Genomic DNA, 18,769 nt, shown 5'->3' on the forward strand with positions numbered 1-18,769 from the left:
TGTAAAGTGTGAGGAGTTAGCCTCTTGGTAAACTGTCTTATGTTATTCCCTCTGTCTTTGCAGATAAATTATTGGTCATAACTGTAGCAACAAAAGAAAGTGATGGATTCCATCGATTTATGCAGTCAGCCAAATACTTCAATTATACTGTGAAGGTATGGTATATCTTTTAATTCGTGGAGATGTTAGAATTTGTGCCTGAAGTACATTTTTCATAACAACAACAATAACAACCACAATATGATCTGCAATCCCTAGAAGGATGATGAAATTGGGTTACATTATGATGTCAGTTTACCTATACTTGATTTTTTTTTTTTTTTTTTTTTTTTTTTTGCGGTACGCAGGCCTCTCACTGTTGTGGCCTCTCCTGCTGCGGAGCACAGGCTCCGGACGTGCAGGCTCAGCGGCCATGGCTCACGGGCCTAGCGGCTCCACAGCCTGTGGTATCTTCCCGGACCGGGGCACGAACCCGTGTCCCCTGCATCGGCAGGCGGACTCTCAACCACTGCGCCACCAGGGAAGCCCTACTTGATTGTTTTAAAGATACGTTTTGGCCTTATTAATACTCTGCCACTCAGACAATAGTTTCTTAATATTTGCTAGTGCTTTGTGTAAACATGTTCTATAAAACAACAGAAAAATATATTTATATTTATATTTCTTCAGGGGGGGTCATGTACAGGTACAACATAACTAAGATTTGACAGTAATTTTTTTTAACTTACTTTGAAGATTTTTTCTCTGTAATGAGTTTGTCTACCCTGAGAACTGGAACATTACTGTGAAGGAGATACCTTTTCTGTTCCAGTATTGAGAGGTGCTTTTCCTGTTTTTTTATTTGTTTGTTTCAGAGGAATTTAGTAATATTATAAAAGTATAAAAGGGTTTTAGAAGGCTTATCTCCAGGGAAATAGCTCACCGATAAATGACCAGAGGAAAGCTCGGGTATTTGGTTGGACTAGTAAACTGAGATGTGAAAGGCCTGCCTTTAAAAAAAAAACAACAAAAAAAACTTATTTATTTTCTAATAGAAATTAGGCTATGTCATCCAGGTCTTTTCCACATGCAGAGGAGAATAGGGAAATATCCCAGGTAGGAAAACAAATAAACTTAGTTCATTTACAAAACAAAACAGCAAAACCAAAAAAAAAAGGGAGAGAAAAATTGCTTTTTTGCCTAGGGAAAAACTGAGCTACTTCAGAATGTAATGCACAAAAAAGGTAATATTTGCTACGTAGCCACTGGAAGACTAGGTACAGATGTTAATACAGAATAACTATTAAAGAGGCTAACTTTGCTAGAAAAGAGATGTAGATGTTTAATGTAGGATAAATGAGGAATACGTTAGAGAAGTTTGTTAGAAGGGAAGTATTGTAGTATGCATTGATAGGGGGCAATATGAAAGAAAAATCAGGGTAAAATAATGCTGAAATCCAATGAGGGGCATCTCAAGGGGAGAGTGTGGAATATATTTTACATGTGAGGCACTGTGTTAGGACCTTCATATATAGTATGCTGTTGATTCGTTGTATAAACCATGTAAGGTAGGTATTACTTTACTTATTAGTGAGGAAAACTTGCTCCAGGGTACGCATCTGTAAGGCGTCAAATGTTGGACCCCAGCCCCGTTTGACTGACTCTGGAGTTGTTTTTTTTTTTTTTTGGTGGTACGCGGGCCTCTCACTGTTGTGGCCTCACCCGTTGCGGAGCACAGGCTTCGGACGCGCAGGCTCAGCGGCCATGGCTCACGGGCCTAGCCGCTCTGCGGCATGTGGGATCTTCCTGGACCGGGGCACAAACCCGTGTCCTCCGCATCGGCAGGCGGACTCTCCACCACTGCGCCACCAGGGAAGCCCTCTGGAGTTTTTGATCCTCCTGCTGTCTTTCCATTGTGAAATGCAGTGGTTCTCAAAAGTGTGGACCCAGACCACCAGCATCAGCATCATCTGGGAAATAGGAATGAGGATTCTTAGGCGCAACCTCACTTACTGAATCGCATACTCTGGGAGAAGGGACCAGCAGTCTGTGTTTTAACGAACCCTCCACGTGATTCTGATGCATACCAAAGTTTGACACACGGATGCTGTGGAAAGAAAACAGAGACTAGAGCTTAATCAACACACTGCTGCACAGAGTAGGCGCTTAGATGCACTTAGGCCCGGTATGACTGCAATATTGAAGAAGTCCAGAAGGGTTGTAAAACAGAAGTGTAACAAATCTTAGGGCCAGAGGAGGTCACTTAGGGCAAAAACAAATAATTCTATTAGACTCGCCCCGGTATGAATCCAGATGCCCGCCACAGTTTAACATTTATCCCTTCAGTATAAGTAGTGATGAAGTGCTCACTAGAGATTTGAGGCTGGGAACCCCTCGAGCTCTTGTATTTGGCTCAATGTTAAGTAAATGTGGAACTAATAATAATTATTTTCTAAATTAATTTGATCTTTTTCTTTTGTATTTATTCTTAATTTCATTCCCCCTGAATTTCACACATCTTTTAGTAGATCCTTATTTTGGGAACTTCAGACTTTGTTTTAGTGAAACTAAGGTACAAGGCGTGTGTGTGTGTGTGTGTGTGTGTGTGGTGGAAGGGGGCATAGACCTGCTTTCTGCTCCCTCCCAGCCAGGTGAGACAGCAGGCATATGATTCAGGTGGCAGCTGCTGAGGCTAAGCAGAGAATGCCTGCAGGCTTAGCTCTGAGTAATTGTGCTTAGGCGATTTCTTGTATTGATAAATTATTAAACTTTTGAGGGTAACCTAAACTTAAGATTTTTAAGGTAAAGAAGGTGACATTTGACTTGATGCCCTCTGTGTTTCCCTGGACAACCCATTTGGTTTTAGCAGGAAAATCGCTTAAGGGCACCAGCCAGGAATCACTGAGCTTCCAGGGCTCCCAACGTTCATCAGACAGATTTCCAGCCAGATTGAAAAGTGTTACGGAAAATTTCTTCATTTTCTTTTTCATTTCAGTCTGAATAGAGAGAAATAGGATGTGAGAAATACTTTCTGGGGCTTCCCCCACCAACCCCCAGCTTCCTTGGATTAGACTCCACTTTTGAAATGGTAGAATTAGGAATGGCATCTACAGGGTAAATAATATTGAAGAATTATGACCTAACCTAGGCATCACATTTTTTTCTCTTTAGCATCATGATTTAATGTAACATTTAAAGAGTGATACTGTGTTATACTGTACAAGTTGCTGGTGACTTCCAGTTTTTATAATACTATCATGATCTGAGTTTTGCCCAGGGATGAAATGTTGATTTCATTTATAGGTCCTTGGTCAAGGAAAGGAGTGGAGAGGTGGTGATGGAATTAATACTATTGGAGGGGGCCAAAAAGTGAGATTGATGAAAGAAGTCATGGAACATTATGCCAGTCAAGAGGATCTGGTTGTCTTGTTTACTGAATGGTAAGAGAAAGAACCTGTGGCTTTCTAAGTCTGTATTAAATTATTTTAAAAGAGCTGAAATTCGTATTCGTAGCTTATATATTAAATTATTTTATTCACATGGGATCATTGTTTTAAAAAGGAGATTTTACTCACAATTATAAAACCGTGGTCTGACGTAGTTACATAATATGATCAAATTTGATGAGTTACCATAAACACCAATGGAAAAACAGGGCATGAGCTGAAATTTTTGTGAAATTCATGTTTTAATCTTCACTTGAGATGGAATAAAGATCATATTGAATTTCTCTATTGAGAGAGCAACTCAATGGATTCTGGTTGTCTGGGAGAAAATACATGTAAGTTATAAGTGAGAAATAAAAAAGCCTATGTTTGGGCTTCCCTGGTGGCGCAGTGGTTGAGAGTCCGCCTGCCGATGCAGGGGACATGGGTTCGTGCCCCGGTCTGGGAGGATCCCACATGCCGTGGAGCGGCTGGGCCCGTGAGCCATGGCCGCTGAGCGGGCGCGTCTGGAGCCTGTGCTCCGCAGCGGGAGAGGCCACAACAGTGAGAGGCCTGCGTACCGCAAAAACACACACAAAAAAAGCCTATGTTTAATAATAAAGAAAAACCGTTCTCATCTGTAAATATCTTTTCGTCTACTAAATTTGGAGTGTTCACTGTGTTTCCATCTTCTTCTCACATGTTTTTAATAATGTCAAGTTGTCATGAGCCATTATTGGTTGCCATCTTCTTTCTTCCGTTTTCTCTACATTCTTTTTTTAAAAAAACTTTTTTTTTTGGCCATGCGGAGTGTGAGATCTTATTTGCCTGACCAGGGATTGAACCCACGTCCCCTGCATTGGAAGTGTGGAGTCTTAACCACTGGACCTCCAGGGAAGTCCCCCTACATTCCTTTTTATTTTTATTTTTTGGTCATTGGTCATCATTTTAAATCCCTTTGCATTTTGCTCTTTAACTTAGGAAAGTTATTTTATATCTGTCCCTCAATTTGAAAATCCAAAACCACAGATTATTACAGATGAAAATAAGAACAATGCTTTTATGCAAATGTTAAATAAAGGCAGAAATTTTGAAATGAAATGGACATACCGAAGTCCTGGTGCCATCAACACTTACAGGTTTTGAAAGGGTCCATATACTTGCATCTTGAGAATTTCTCTACTGTCTCCTGGGAAAAAAAAGTTCTGCTTATAGTTATTTATTCTTGCAACATGAGATGTGGTATAGATGGTGTTAGCTTGTGTACTGAGAATTTTTCTACAGAATCTATTATTATATATTTTTTTACCCTTAGAAAAAAGAGCAGGGAGTTGATAATAAACGGTTTAGATTAAATATTGAGTGTGTTTGGGTTAAAATTACCATGGATTTTAAACAACCATTTTGGTCAGCTTGAACTTGCCACACCTATGTTTTGACTTTGACTTTGAGGCAAATTCTCCTTGTAGAAGTTACCACATATGAGCCAGTAATAGTTTTGGATTCCCAAACCTCTTTCTGCATTTTAGGAAGAACTCGTTTTCCTCTCCCTTTACTCTCCTATCAGACTGCCCCTCCCCGCTATCCCCCACCTAAGATTTAGGCTTGGAAAAACTGGTTTAATAAGGGGCCAATTTGTTTCTAATAAGAAAAGGGACACTGTGAGATATCTGAAGACTGCTTGAGGTTGCATTTTTTATTTAGATGATACTTTAAGATCCAGTGTGACAGAAAAGACAACAATAAAATTTTAATGGAAGGTCCAGTGTGTGCCAGGCACTGTTAGTATTTGGGATTTATCAGTGAACCAAAGATTAAATTTCTTGACAACTCCCTCTGTAAGAACAGCCAGCTAACTGAAAACATGCAGGCCCAACTCAGCCAAGCCCTTGTCTAGGAAGAAGCATTAACATTTTCTCTGTCATCCCCACCTGCCATATCTGTCCTCCTGGAGAAACCAAGGGATAATGAATAAGTAACCAAGATAAAGAAGGATGGACAACTAGTGCCACTTTAGAGCTCTTTTCTCTTCTCTTTTTTTTTTTTTTTTTAAACAACACCCTTTTAAAAAAGTACTGTGTACAAGTGATCAATACAGTAGAAATTGTGGGTAATCCAAAGTCTAGGAGAAATGAATTAGACTGTAAATTATTTGAAATAGGAAAACCATTTTGCAACAGTATTGCTAATCTCCTAATTAAGCTTACCTCTGGTTAAGGCTACAGTTCAGAATTTATTGTAATTTTAATAAATCAAACAAATTCCTACTTCTTATATGATTTTTTTAAAGGACAGTTTAACTGTACTAATTAGTTTTATGGAAGCATAGGTTACTACTATATGAAAAAAATACCAAGATTTATGTACTTAATAGTTTAAATAGTATTTCTTTTAAAAAAGAACAGCTTTGTTGAGGTAGAATTTATATACTGTGACACTTATTTTAAGTGAAAAATTCAATAATTTTTATTAAATTTACAGAGTCATGCAGTTATCTTCACTATTCAATTTTAGAACATTTCCAATAACCCACAGTGATTCCTTGTGCTCATTTAGAAAGGCTTTTGTGAATTAATTTGGAAGCAATCTTATAACATCGTTTCCATGGGAATATGTATTCTAAACTGACTTTTGGATGAACCTTTAAAATTAGAGACTGGGTGTTTATAAATATACTTTGTAAGTTATGATTTATCATGTTTATTTCAGATAAAAATAAATATTTTTCAAGGGTTTGGGTTCTACTTAAAACAAAATGAAAACTGAAGCTCTCCATATGAGAAAGTACCACAGACATTTTTTCAAGTTATTTTGTAATGCGGTGTGTGTGTGTGTGCATGTGCGCGTGCATGTGTGTTTTATTGCAATTAAAAAAGTTTGTAAAATTGACATTCTCCTTTTGATTAGAACAACCACCAGTAAATATAATGGATTTAATGACTTTAATGGACAAAGCGTGATGAGTTCTTTTGAAATAGGCTCATAAAGATTTTGGGGACAAATATTGTAACATGATAGCTGAAGATTCCCTATGGATTAAAATTATAATGATTTTATAATTCACCTTGGTCAAGGTAGCTGAACATTTTGAATTTATAATAAGGTACTTTGCATTACTTTTAGAATTACCTAGTGAAACATGTATTTCTTTTAGTCTAGTCACATTGAAGACATATAGTCAGACCTAATTATTATTACATAGTGGGCAGTTTTCTGTTTTTTTTTTTTTTTTTAAGGATAATACGTAGGCCAATATGTAACAAAAGGTGTTTAATTATTGTGAGTAAATTCGATACATACTGAATATTCCCACAAACTTGTTCTGTGCTGGGTACAGTAAAACATAAACCAGCAGAGTCCAGACCTTGAAGTAAGTATGTTGTAGAATACTTTTGAGTGTCAGATAAATAATAAAAACTTTGGTCATTTGTTTTATTTGTTTTCTTTTAGGCTAAAGAAAATTCTTTAGAATAAAAGTAGTTAGAAATACAGTTGGTGTAATTATTTGAGTTTGAATTTGGACGGAGCAGAAATTTATATTTTTTTGGCGGCACTGAATGTAGCACCATTAAACAGAATACAGATGTGCTTTGTTTTGAAAGACTCTCAATATATGAAATAATTGAAAGACGTATTTGGTGGTGGTTCTTGGCCTCACCAAAAGGAGTATTTCCTCTCTGAAAATACCTACCCAAGGATTTTGCTATATAGCAACTCCCCAGTTCATTAAAGTACTTGTTTAAAGCTGACTAGCTCTATGACTTTGAGGTAAGATAAGGAATTGACTTTGCAGTTTATAGGCTCTTGCTAACTAAAGATAGCAGTAAGGTAGACTGAATTAAAAAAAAAACTAGAATGGTAGTCAATGTCACAATATAAAAATAAAGTTGATATTGAATTAAAATGAATATAAAGTAAAGCTGATATTATAGTAGTTTTCTAGGTGGCTCTGTTCTGGGAGATTGATCCAGCAAACTCTGGTTGAAAATTGAGGGATGGTCTTAGTTACAGAAATCTTTGCTGTTAGTGTATATGCCTCATCTTACTTTGATTGTATATTGCTAGCTTTTGCTCACTTTTCATGTTGAACTGTAATTGTTTTCATGCTTCAGACAGTGAAATTTAGAGCTGTACCTGATTTACATATTGTCAGGGTAAATAGCAAGGAATCAATAAATACTAGGTAACAGTATATTGCATTAAAAGACGGAGAAACATCTTGCAAGAGGCAGAAATATGGTGGATGTTTTGAGACTATTTTTAAAGATTTTTTCTTCATTCATTTGGAGAAATAAAGTGACTTAAAGGCAGGAAAGCATCCACATTTTCTAAATCTCAAAGATAGAAATTATGTTAAAAATTGATTTTTGATTAGAAACAATGAAAATGCTGCTGCTGCTTCTTTTGATCTTTCCCATGTCAACCAATGTTTGTTTCTTTTAACTTCTAATTAAATATTAGAAGTGACATCAGTGAGCATATTTTTCACTTTGCATTCAGAATACATGTCTTGAGCAGAAGCTTTGACCAGGTATTGAACTTAACACTATAGAAAAAGAGATCGACACAAATCCCATCCTCAAGGAATTCTCGTATTATACTAATTCTGCAAACAAAACTGAACCAATCTAATTTAGAAGAAAAATGTGTGTCTTCAAAAAAAACTTGAATGTTGGCATAATCTCTTTAGAATCATTTGCCTTTGGAAAATTTTGAAAGATTATGTTTTATTTGGTCATTTTGCTAATTGTTTGTGAAAATATTTTTATGATTTTGTTGTTATTAAGAAGTATAATTTATATGTATTCTACAGGGGACCAGATCCTATCTTCTTTTATTCTATGAAATAAACATTTTATACCTCTCATAATTTAGGTTACATTCCCAATATGCCTACATTTTGTATTGTCTTACATAGTTTATACAGAAGGCAGAGTGAAAATTTTCTAAAAGCAAAGCTTTTTAAGAGTGATGGCTAAAATTTTAACTAACTATGGCAGATTTATCTGATGGACTTCTTTTTGGCAGTGAGGGCAGCTTAAGTGTGCAGACACAAAGAACCTAGTCGTTAGTGATGGACAGCATTTCATTATATTAGTATGAAGGAAAGCCAGAACACATCAGAGTTTTCAGTTTCCACACTGCTTTTTAATTTTTTTCCCTTTTTTTCGAAGGAAAGGTTGAAATCTTTAGCTGACACTTAGACGTATGCAGTGCCTTCAGGCTCCTCCGTGGTAGTGTGAAGTATGATTAGGAATTATGTAGGAAATGAGTGACATTTTTTCACATTGTTCAAATGTTCTTATCAGTGTTTACTGAGTATATTAGTGGGTATGTTGAAATAAGGAAGGAGCAGATTGTATACAAAAGAAGCATTGGTTGTTTATATATATCTAGATAAATGGCACTAATTTGTCTACTTTTTGTGTCTATGTCTGTGTATATATATATATATATATATATATATATATATATAATTTTTCCCCCAAACCAGTCCTCTCCTTGAATCCTGTTTTCTTTGAGTAAACATATATTAAGCATGTGTTATTGTGTAAAATATGGTGCTAGCTGCTGTGGCTGGATCAGGGAGGTGACTGGGACAGAAATTTTGCCCTCTGGATACATTTTTCTATCCATAGGTTTGTATATATTGTATCTGGCATGCTGTAGCTACATCATAATAAATGCTGGGGATTAAAAAAAAGCTTCTTGATTTCTTCATTGATTCAATGAATGTTTATTGTGCACCAAATAGTTATCCGATTTGAAAGTTCTGGTGTTGCAGAGAGATAAGTTTAACTATCATTTAAAATTAGAGGGAGATTTTCATTTCACCATTTATTTTACAATAAAGAGACTGATCCAGAAACACCAAGTGGTAATGACAGATAGCTAGCAGCTTGAGCAGTTTGAGGTCTTTGCCACATTCTCTCCTTGGCTGCCCTCTCTGCTAGTGTTACTCCAGCACAAGGCTACTCTAAGGAAACTGTCTGGAGAAAATAACCCTCCACCTAGCCAGTGTCCTCATTTGACTCCTACCCCGACCGAGCCTCAGTAAAAATTCTATATTCAGAAAATGAAATTATATACCATTTGGAGGAAAACTCCACCAACTAATAGTTTTTAAAATAGAACCCACTTTATCCGAACTAATTCCTTCCCCTTCCTTCAAAATTTCTACAATAAATTTAAATTTCCATTGTGATTTCATTGTAATCTCTTCTGCAAGTTCAGTTGGGTGGACATTTCCAACTGCTTTTTCCTTTAGGTGGGGGGTGGAGAGAGTGGTTCCATAATATTGGTTTGTGGCATTAATTAACTATGAAAATATAAATATGTGTTTAAGGTGAAGACATGAAGGACCTAGGGTCTGTCAAATGAGAGAAGTAAGTCAGAAAGAGAAAAACAAATACCATATGACAACACATATATATGGAATCTTAAAAAAAAAAAGGTTCTGAGGAACCTAGGGGCAGGACAGGAATAAAGATGCAGATGTAGAGAATGGACTTGAGGACACGGGGAGGGGGAAGGGTAAGCTGGGACAAAGTGAGAGAGTGGCATGGACATATATACACTACCAAATGTAAACTAGATAGCTAGTGGGAAGCAGCCACGTAGCACAGGGAGATCAGCTCGGTGCTTTGTGACCACCTAGAGGGGTGGGATAGGGAGGGTGGGAGGGAGATGCAAGAGGGACAGGATATGGGAACATATGTATATGTATAACTGATTCACTTGTTATGAAGCAGAAACTAACACACCATTGAAAAGCAATTATACTCCAATAAAGATGGATAAAAAAAATAAAGACAGAATTATCAGGTGTGTTGCTACTTACTTGCTTCAGTTTCATTAGCTTTTAAGCTTTTAAACTCTAGCTGCTAATAGTTTGGGTGATTATAACTTTTGGCTTAAGTTTATATCAGAGGCGAGGAACAAATAAATAAGCTTAAGGAACACTTCTGTTGCTTTCTTCTCTGGCTCCCCAGTAGGGGGAATATACAGATGAATAAAGTTGTGGATCTGAAGGAAGACCATGCAGTCTAGTATAAACAGGCAATCCCAGCATGAAGAGTAGAAGGTAAAACATGCTGTGAAAAAGGAGAGGAAAAGAGCTGTGGAGGTTAAGAGGAAGGAAACGATCTTTTACATTTATGCTGCTCAAGTAGATGTTTGTAGACGAGGTGACCTTTGAAATGGGGCTTGAGGGTGAGTGGTTTGGATATGATTGGGAAAAGACGTGCTAAGCAGACAAAACATCATGATTAAAGATATGGAGAACAGATCAAGTAATTCAGTGTGACATCAGAACAGGTTATTTAATGGAACGTTATTAATGTGAGGCTGATTCATTTAGATTTTATTTTACAGGCCAGGGTTTGGTAAACTATGGACTGGCCCAGGCTCTTTTTTTGTAAATAGTTCTATTGGAGCACAGCTAAGCTCAGTTATTTGCATATTGCCTATGGCTGCTTTGTACCACAATGGCAGAGTTGAGTCATTCAGCAGAGACCATATTGCCCTCAAAGCCTAAGGTATTTTCTGTGAAAAGGTGGATAGTAAATATTGGCTGAGTCCTGCTTTCGACCATAGTGGAGAACCACCGATTCAGTCAGGGGACTGGCACAGAATAGTTTTCAGGAGAGTTTGTCAGACAGTCCTTGTTAGAAGTGGGGAGGAAGGTGGGTGATGTGGAGGCTTGTAGGGTGTTTGAATTAATCTAGTCCAGTGACTTTTAGTGGGAGTAGAGGGGCTTTAAATTCTAAATAGATTAAGTAGATGGAATCAATGGGATCTGGAAAAAGATTTGATGAGAGAAGCCTTGGAAAGGGAGGAGGGAAGGCTGAGTGAAAGATTTTCAGCTTGGGTGACTGTATGGTTGCTGGTGCCACAGAAACAGGGAACACAGAAGGACAAACACTTGTAAAAGTTTCAGTGACCTGTTAGAGAACACTGACGTGTCTGCTAGAGGACTCAATATGACCACATGAGGTTTCCACCTTATGGTTTTTGCAGGACCCAGGAATATTTACCACAGTTGTGGAAAGTTTTATTTTATTCTTCATATTTAAATGGACCGATTTACTATGAGAACTATTTTTATGACTGTTGTGCAGTTTTTAGAAAGTTTGAGCTTTTGGGTTGTTGTGGCTAAAATAATTTTAAGTAGAAAACCTTTCTTGCTCTTTGAAAAGTTAAATCGGTTCAAAGAACTTTCCTGAAGTACTTAAACACAGAAACAACAATGCTACTAGAAGAAAAGGGGAACATTTCAGCAACCTTCAATTTTTATTCAAAGTCAAATCCTCATTTGAATTACATGAAGATAATTTTTGCCTTTTACATTTTGCTTTACAGGAATTGCTTTTTGTTTATAAAGGTAATGCCTGCTTATAAAATACTAAATTATAAGAGCACAAGTTGCTAACACTCCTCCTTCTCAAGCTACTGACGTCTGCTAATAGTTTGAGCTATACTGTGGAGATACTATATCCTTCGCTGGGATTACAAAGACAAAACAATCACTTTGCCAACTGTGCATTTATAGCTTTGAATACATGATGCTACCTATAAAATATCTGAATCAATTTGGTCCAAGTCTCCAATCATATGATTCTCTGACATAATGAACTCTCTTCATCCATCTCTCCAGACAATGTATTGGTGTTCCTCTGCAACTTGCCAGGCAGTCTCTGCCTCAGAGGGTTTGCTTTACTTGCCTCACCGCTCATGGCTCACTTACACGTAAAATTGGTCTTATTTCCTAATCTTCAATATTAAAAAAAAATTATATCGGTGACTAGTAGTCTTGAGGAAAATATCCCTGTTAGAAGAGATAGGATTATCCTTGGAGACAAAAGTCTAAAGTGATCATACTGATGAAATCAGTTGTACTTATAAGAAAAAAAGAAACTTGTTGTATTTATGTAAATATCATTTTGTGAAGTCAGATTAATTCAGTTTTGTAAATAAACAGGGAGGGAAGAGTTGGCTTGAGGTTTTAGTCAGAACAAATTTATTCTGATTTAAAATTTATCTTAAAACGTGTGTGTATTTGGCTAAAAATAAAGTTGTTTAAAACTACAGACTGGTGTAAACTTAAAAGTGAGCTTTCTCCTACCTCTTGTTTCATCAGTCTCTTTCCTATAGTAACAATAATGTTAATTTTGTTAACTTTTTTGAGAGATTATAATGTGTCAAGTATTGTTGTTTTTTATTTTTAACAATAACTTGATGAGATAGGTACTACTTTCTCCCTCATTTTATACTTAAAGAAACTGAAACATAAAGAGTTTAAATTACTAACTTGTCTGTGGTTACTCAGATAGCAAGTGACAGAGCTGGAATTAGAAACCCAACTGGCAGACTTCAAATTGTACGCCCTGAGTCACTTTATGATTATGTTATTAATAGTATTAAAATTTTTCCTGCCCATTGAACCTGGAAGAAAGAAAAAACTATATGCCAAAAGTGTATCTATGTACACATATATCAATATATGTTTTAATTTTGAAGTTATTTTTTGTAACTGAAATAAAAAGCAATAATAAAATTTAAATTCTCTAGAACAATTTAAAATGAAAAAAATAGTCTATCTCTCTGACTCCAACTTTACGTTTACTATTTTTTTTTAAATTGGCTAGGCATAATTACTAAATTTAGTTGCACATTAGCAACATTTTAAACCTCTTTTTTTTAAAAAAAAGATTGAGAAATGGACTGTCTGGTGAGGGCGTGTATACTTCTGAAGCCTGGTTCTTTAAGGGAAAGAAAGAGAGACAGGAAACAGAAGGTAGGCAGCTTCCTTTTAAAAAAAATTTTTTTTTAATTTGTTTATTTTTATTTATTTATTTTTGGCTGTGTTGGGTCTTCATTTCTGTGCAAGGGCTTTCTCTAGTTGCGGCGAGCGAGGGCCACTCTTCATCGCGGTGTGCGGGCCTCTCACTGTCGCGGCCTCTCTTGTTGAGGAGCACAGGCTCCAGACGCGCAGGCTCAGTAGTTGTGGCTCACGGGCCCAGTTGTCCCACGACATGTGGGATCTTCCCGGACCAGGGCTCGAACCCATGTTCCCTGCATTGGCAGGCGGATTCTTAACCACTGCACCACCAGGGAAGCCCAGGCAGCTTCCTTTCTAAAGCACAAGACCTGGAGACTGCAGGAACACACCAGCTCCACTCACACTCCATTGGACAGGCTTGGTCATGTGGCCACATGGCTTCAGAGTAATCTTTAGCCATGTGCCCAGTTAACATGCGGGATTCCATTATTAAAATAAAGGCATAGGAATGCCTTTGGGGGCATATGGGGGTGAGTTAGCATCTCTGCCATAAGTGTAAACTTACGCTATTCTTGCTAAACTAATTTTTTAAAGTTTCATTGGATTTTTACTTTTATAGAGATGAGAAATAGTCTTTTATTTTGATAAAATATTTCATATATAGAAAGTTATTAAATGTTGCCTGATGCATTACTGCTGTCCTAGCATATTAACAAACTCCTTGAGAGCAAGTCTGGCAAAGGCATGTGGAACAGCCTCCCTACTCCCCAATTCAGATATCACAGCAGTGCATTTGGACTATTGGCTATTAGGAAGACCTGGTGCTGAATTAAAGAGCATTAGTGGGACTTCCCTGGTGTCGCAGTGGATAAGACTCTGCACTCCCAATGCAGGGGGCCCAGGTTCAATCCCTGTTCAGGGAACTAGATCCCACATTCATGCTGCAACTAAGGAGCTGGTGAGCTGCAACTATGGAGCCCGCCTGCCACAGCTAAGACCCGGTGCAACCAAAAAAATAGTAAAAATTAAAAAAATTAAAACATAAAATTAAAAAAAATAAAGAGCATTAGTTTACTCTTCTTGTTTGCCACCTGGGATGTCAAGTCATTAAATTATTGTCTTTGGAAACCTTTGGTTTTGAGGTACTCTGATGTTAAAAAAAGATGCAAAAGAATTTGTAGTTGTAGCAAGAATTATAAGAATTATTCTAAGAATTATAATAATTTCATATTATAAGTCATTGTGATTCTGTGGATGAACTATGAGGAATAAAGTCTCCAGAAAAATCAGTGAAGCTATAAATTTCATTTTTTACATATTTTTTCCAAGTATATTGAGCTTTAAAAAGATGCACTTGTCTATATACTTTTATTTTCGGATTTCAGGCTAAACAGTGATTCAAATATAAATGTATATTGATGACATTTAGTAGCTAAACACATTGTGTCAAAGATAAAGAAATCTTCAGAAATTATAATGGATGGGTACAAATTAGATAGAAACATTAGACAGTTACAATGGCAGCTTCTGTCAATGATTGTGTTTATATTATGTTATACAGCAAGTTACTGATTTTTAACATTTCAACACTGTTTTAGAATTTTGATTTTGGAGAGTAAGTGATTATTGAAAAATATTAATGCTAAAAAAGCTGTCTTTTATTTGGATTTCATTTGCCAATGTAATGTAAACACTAATAATTTAATACAATCCATATAATTTAAGTGGAGGGAAGCTTCTTTGGTTTACTCCGTAAATAATTTGTACTAATCCTGTGTTGGATTCTAAATTCTGACTTTTGTTAGAGACTGTTTCTTGGTTTATATGTCTAAATTCTGACAACTGTATTTTAAAACTTCTTTTTTCCCTCATCAAACAGCTTTAATGTTATATTTGCTGGTGGTCCAGAAGAAGTTCTAAAAAAGTTCCAAAAGTCAAACCACAAAGTGATCTTTGCAGCAGATGGAATTCTGTGGCCGGATAAAAGACTAGCAGACAAGTATCCCATTGTGCACATTGGGAAGCGCTACCTGAATTCGGGAGGTGGGTAGGGTGCTGGAAGAAAAGCATAATGCAAGTCATAGTAAATTATAAATATTGATGAAACAAGCTTTTTTAAAATATGTAACTGTAGACATGAGGTTTGAAATAACCATTATCTTCTTTTCCTATGGGAAAATTATATCAGTTTAAAATCCACAGTGCATTTTATAATTGACAAAGCATTTTTCATCTATTATATCATATGATGCTCCTAACGGCATTAGGCAGCGTAAATGTTATTATTTCTGCATTATAAGTGAGAAAACCCATGTTTCCCCGATTTAAGTGACTTTTCTTAGAGACATTTAGTTATTAAAGGAAAAACAACAGGGATCCAGGTCTTCTGACTATAATTTCATTAAGAATTTTCTGGCTCTAGGATAATGGGTTTAGTAAATTCCCTTACTTAGGAAAAAGTGCAAGCTACACTCAAGTAGCTTTAAAAAATAGGCATACTTAATTTTATCTATATTTTAAATATATTGGAGTAAATTATTTATCTTGAAATCCCTAGTCAAAAAAAAAGATTCAACATTGAGTGTCTAGGTGTACTTTAAGTACTGCATTAGCTATGCCACCATAGATTAAAGGAACAAATTATCACATTTCCCTCTTTCCTTCAAAAAATAAAATAAAATTTGACTTTGGACCTTATTATAACTCCAAAATGTTTTCCTTAGATTGTGAATAATATAAACATATGGTCAGAAGACATGGCTGTAGGATGGGGGACATGTCAAAGAAACAAGTTGGGTGGAAATTGCAAGCCACATTGGGAAAACAGATTTTGGGGTAATTTATATATAATAACTGATTGTATTCAGGTCAGTTCAAATAAGTGCTGCTTGAGATAGCCTTATGTCTGGATTCTAGACTTTGATCAGTTACTTTTGTCAATGAAACTTTCAGCAAGTAATTCCCTTTCTCTGAGATGCCACAATTACAGCTCTACTCACCTGCATTTTACTTTAGCAACCCATTTCCATATGGTACCTTGGAACTTTGTCAACCCATATGAATATTACATTTTTGAAACCTCAAATCCCAGTGTGTACTGCCTAGTTTCAGCTCACTTTTTCTCTTCATCTCCATATGTTTTTAAAAAGTTCATGGTTTGGGCCTCCCTGGTGGCGCAGTGGTTGAGTTTCCGCCTGCCGATGCAGGGGATACGGGTTCGTGCCCCAGTCCGGGAGGATCCCATATGCCGCGGAGCGGCTGGGCCCGTGAGCCATGGCCGCTGAGCCTGTGCATCCGGAGCCTGTGCTCCACAACGGGAGAGGCCACAACAGTGAGAGACCCGCATACCGCAAAAAAAAAAAAAAAAAAAAAAAAGTTCATGGTTTGGGGGATCTCCTGACCATTTTATTTTTCTCCTAATTTATCTACCACCTTTGGATTTTCAATATTCAAGACAGAACCCAGGGTTTCTCATATTGGTCACTTTGTCCTCAGTATTTTAGCAGTCCTTCCTCTTAGATTTACAGTAGAGATGGCTGCCCACTCTTGACTCCTCTGTCTGAGCAATTGAATTGGGAATGAGTGCAGCTTCCATTTCCAACTGTCAGACCCTCAGTGACACATGGCTAACCTTTTAACTTATCCTAAGCCCTAGGTAGTTTAAGAGCCACTTAGCTATGGAACTCTGAGATAAGTTTTACTTTGTATTTATTAGTTTTTCTAAACATGTAGAGTGAAATACATCATATGTAAATGTATCTAGATAACGATATATCTACTCCAGAATCTGAATTTCAAATAGAAGCACAATACTGTGGAAACAGCAAAAAACTAGCGAGTGCCTTTGTGAGCAAGTTTAATTAAGGAGAAGGTGTTCATATGTGGGAAAGTGATCATACAAGGACATCAAAACGTCATCCTTATGCCTTCTGTAGTCAAAATAATTAAAGAAATGCTAGAAAATCTAAGTTCAATAAAAATAAATCTATGTTCAATAAAAGTTTGTGTAAGTTTATGAATGATATATGGAGAGTTATTTAAGAGACATGAGTTTTGTTTGTGGGTACCTCATTTAGTTAAAAAAATCTTTATCATGGAGAGTAAACATGTTTCCTTATGAGGAAAATTGCGTAATTTTAGAAACTTAATTCTTTTGAAATAATATGACAGTTTAATAGAAAAATGTAAATCATAAAATATATATCACATACTATGAAAATAGATGTAATTCCTTTTCACTTTTTAGGACACTTGGGATTTATGAAACGGATAAGGAAACATAATTTTTGAAAAGCAGTAGTATAAACCATTGGAAAATATCATGTGTTGCTTCTTGAATATGTTTTTTATCACAAAAGATTGGTTATAAGAATTAAAAAATACATCTTTTACAGTGTTTTGGGATTTTTTTATTTGGCAAAAATGACACAAAAAATGAGCCACCAGTGATTGATTTAGTCATGGTTTCATTTTGTCTTGTTTTCTGTAGTTAACAATAATATTCCTGGACCTATTTCTTTTATTCCTATGAGGACATTTTAATTTTGAGGGTAACAAACTAGGTTTCCTTTCAATTCACAGGAGTAAAATTGGTCCTTTTTAAAAAGTACTGCATATCAATGAAGCATAGCAGTTTGGCTGCATTTCTGAAATTCAGTGGAAGACTCAAACACGGGAAAAATGATCCTGTTTTCTGTGTCTTTTACAGACAGCTGTTGTTGGCATATTTAATGTTTATGCTCTAAGGCCAAGGTGAACAATCCAGTTTTAGACTTTCTTTCTCCAGACCATGACACACAAAACCCAGCCAGAAAATGGTTTAGCAAACACACTACTGACTAGCTCAGTGAAGGAAAAATTCCCCAAATGTCCTAGATATAAAATTTCTTTGGGATGTTTGCAGTCAGTGACAGATCCAACATTCCTTTGATTGCATACTAACATTAAAACCACTGTAGTAGAGTTTTTTTTTTTTTTTTTTTCTAGAAACAGTGAATCCTTTACAAAGGATCTAGGAACAGCATTTTAGAAGGTCAGAAAGAAAATTCTTCTGTCTAATTCGAATTTTTTCCTAGTAACTCTTTTTTCCCTTATAAGCCTTCTAAAACATTAGTTCTCCCTCTTGTGTCAGTTAATTTGGGGAATACGTTTATTCAAAGAGAGTCTTTGATTTTGCAATTGGTAGTAAAAACTACCTCTCTTGCAGTTTATATATGGAAACAAAGGATACCCAGTAGCTCATATTTCTCTCATGGTGAGCTGTGAAATTCAAAATTAAGGATTAGGACTAATAGCTTTACAAGTCCGTGTGACTGGTCTATAAAATTAACATAGACACGAGTTTTGGTCTTTGAATTCTGAATCCTCTATTCTTTCTCTTTTGTATTGCAGGATTTATTGGTTATGCTCCATATATCAACCGTATAGTTCAACAGTGGAATCTCCAGGATAATGATGATGATCAGTTATTTTATACTAAAATTTACATTGATCCATTGAAGAGGGTAGGTAATAGCTCTCACTTTCAGTGTAACTTCCTTGTTGAAATGGCTACTGGTGCTCCAGCCATTGCATCCATATTCTG

At 36.3% G+C, this 18,769-nt stretch overlaps 1 protein-coding gene across 3 annotated transcripts in view; it reads left to right on the plus strand.

The window, feature by feature from the left end:
- The window catches only part of PLOD2 (procollagen-lysine,2-oxoglutarate 5-dioxygenase 2), a 114,432-nt gene that overhangs the window by 48,748 nt on the left and 46,915 nt on the right, over nt 1–18,769 (plus strand). For all 3 annotated transcript variants that reach the window (XM_081235591.1, XM_081235592.1, XM_081235590.1), the window contains exons 2-5: nt 64–155; nt 3,283–3,419; nt 15,065–15,228; nt 18,577–18,689. In XM_081235591.1, coding sequence (XP_081091717.1) covers nt 64–155; nt 3,283–3,419; nt 15,065–15,228; nt 18,577–18,689 — 506 coding nt within the window. The remainder of the gene's footprint in view (nt 1–63; nt 156–3,282; nt 3,420–15,064; nt 15,229–18,576; nt 18,690–18,769) is intronic.

Source organism: Mesoplodon bidens (assembly GCF_964165515.1).
Source record: "Mesoplodon bidens genome assembly, chromosome: 5".
NCBI lineage: Eukaryota > Metazoa > Chordata > Mammalia > Artiodactyla > Ziphiidae > Mesoplodon > Mesoplodon bidens.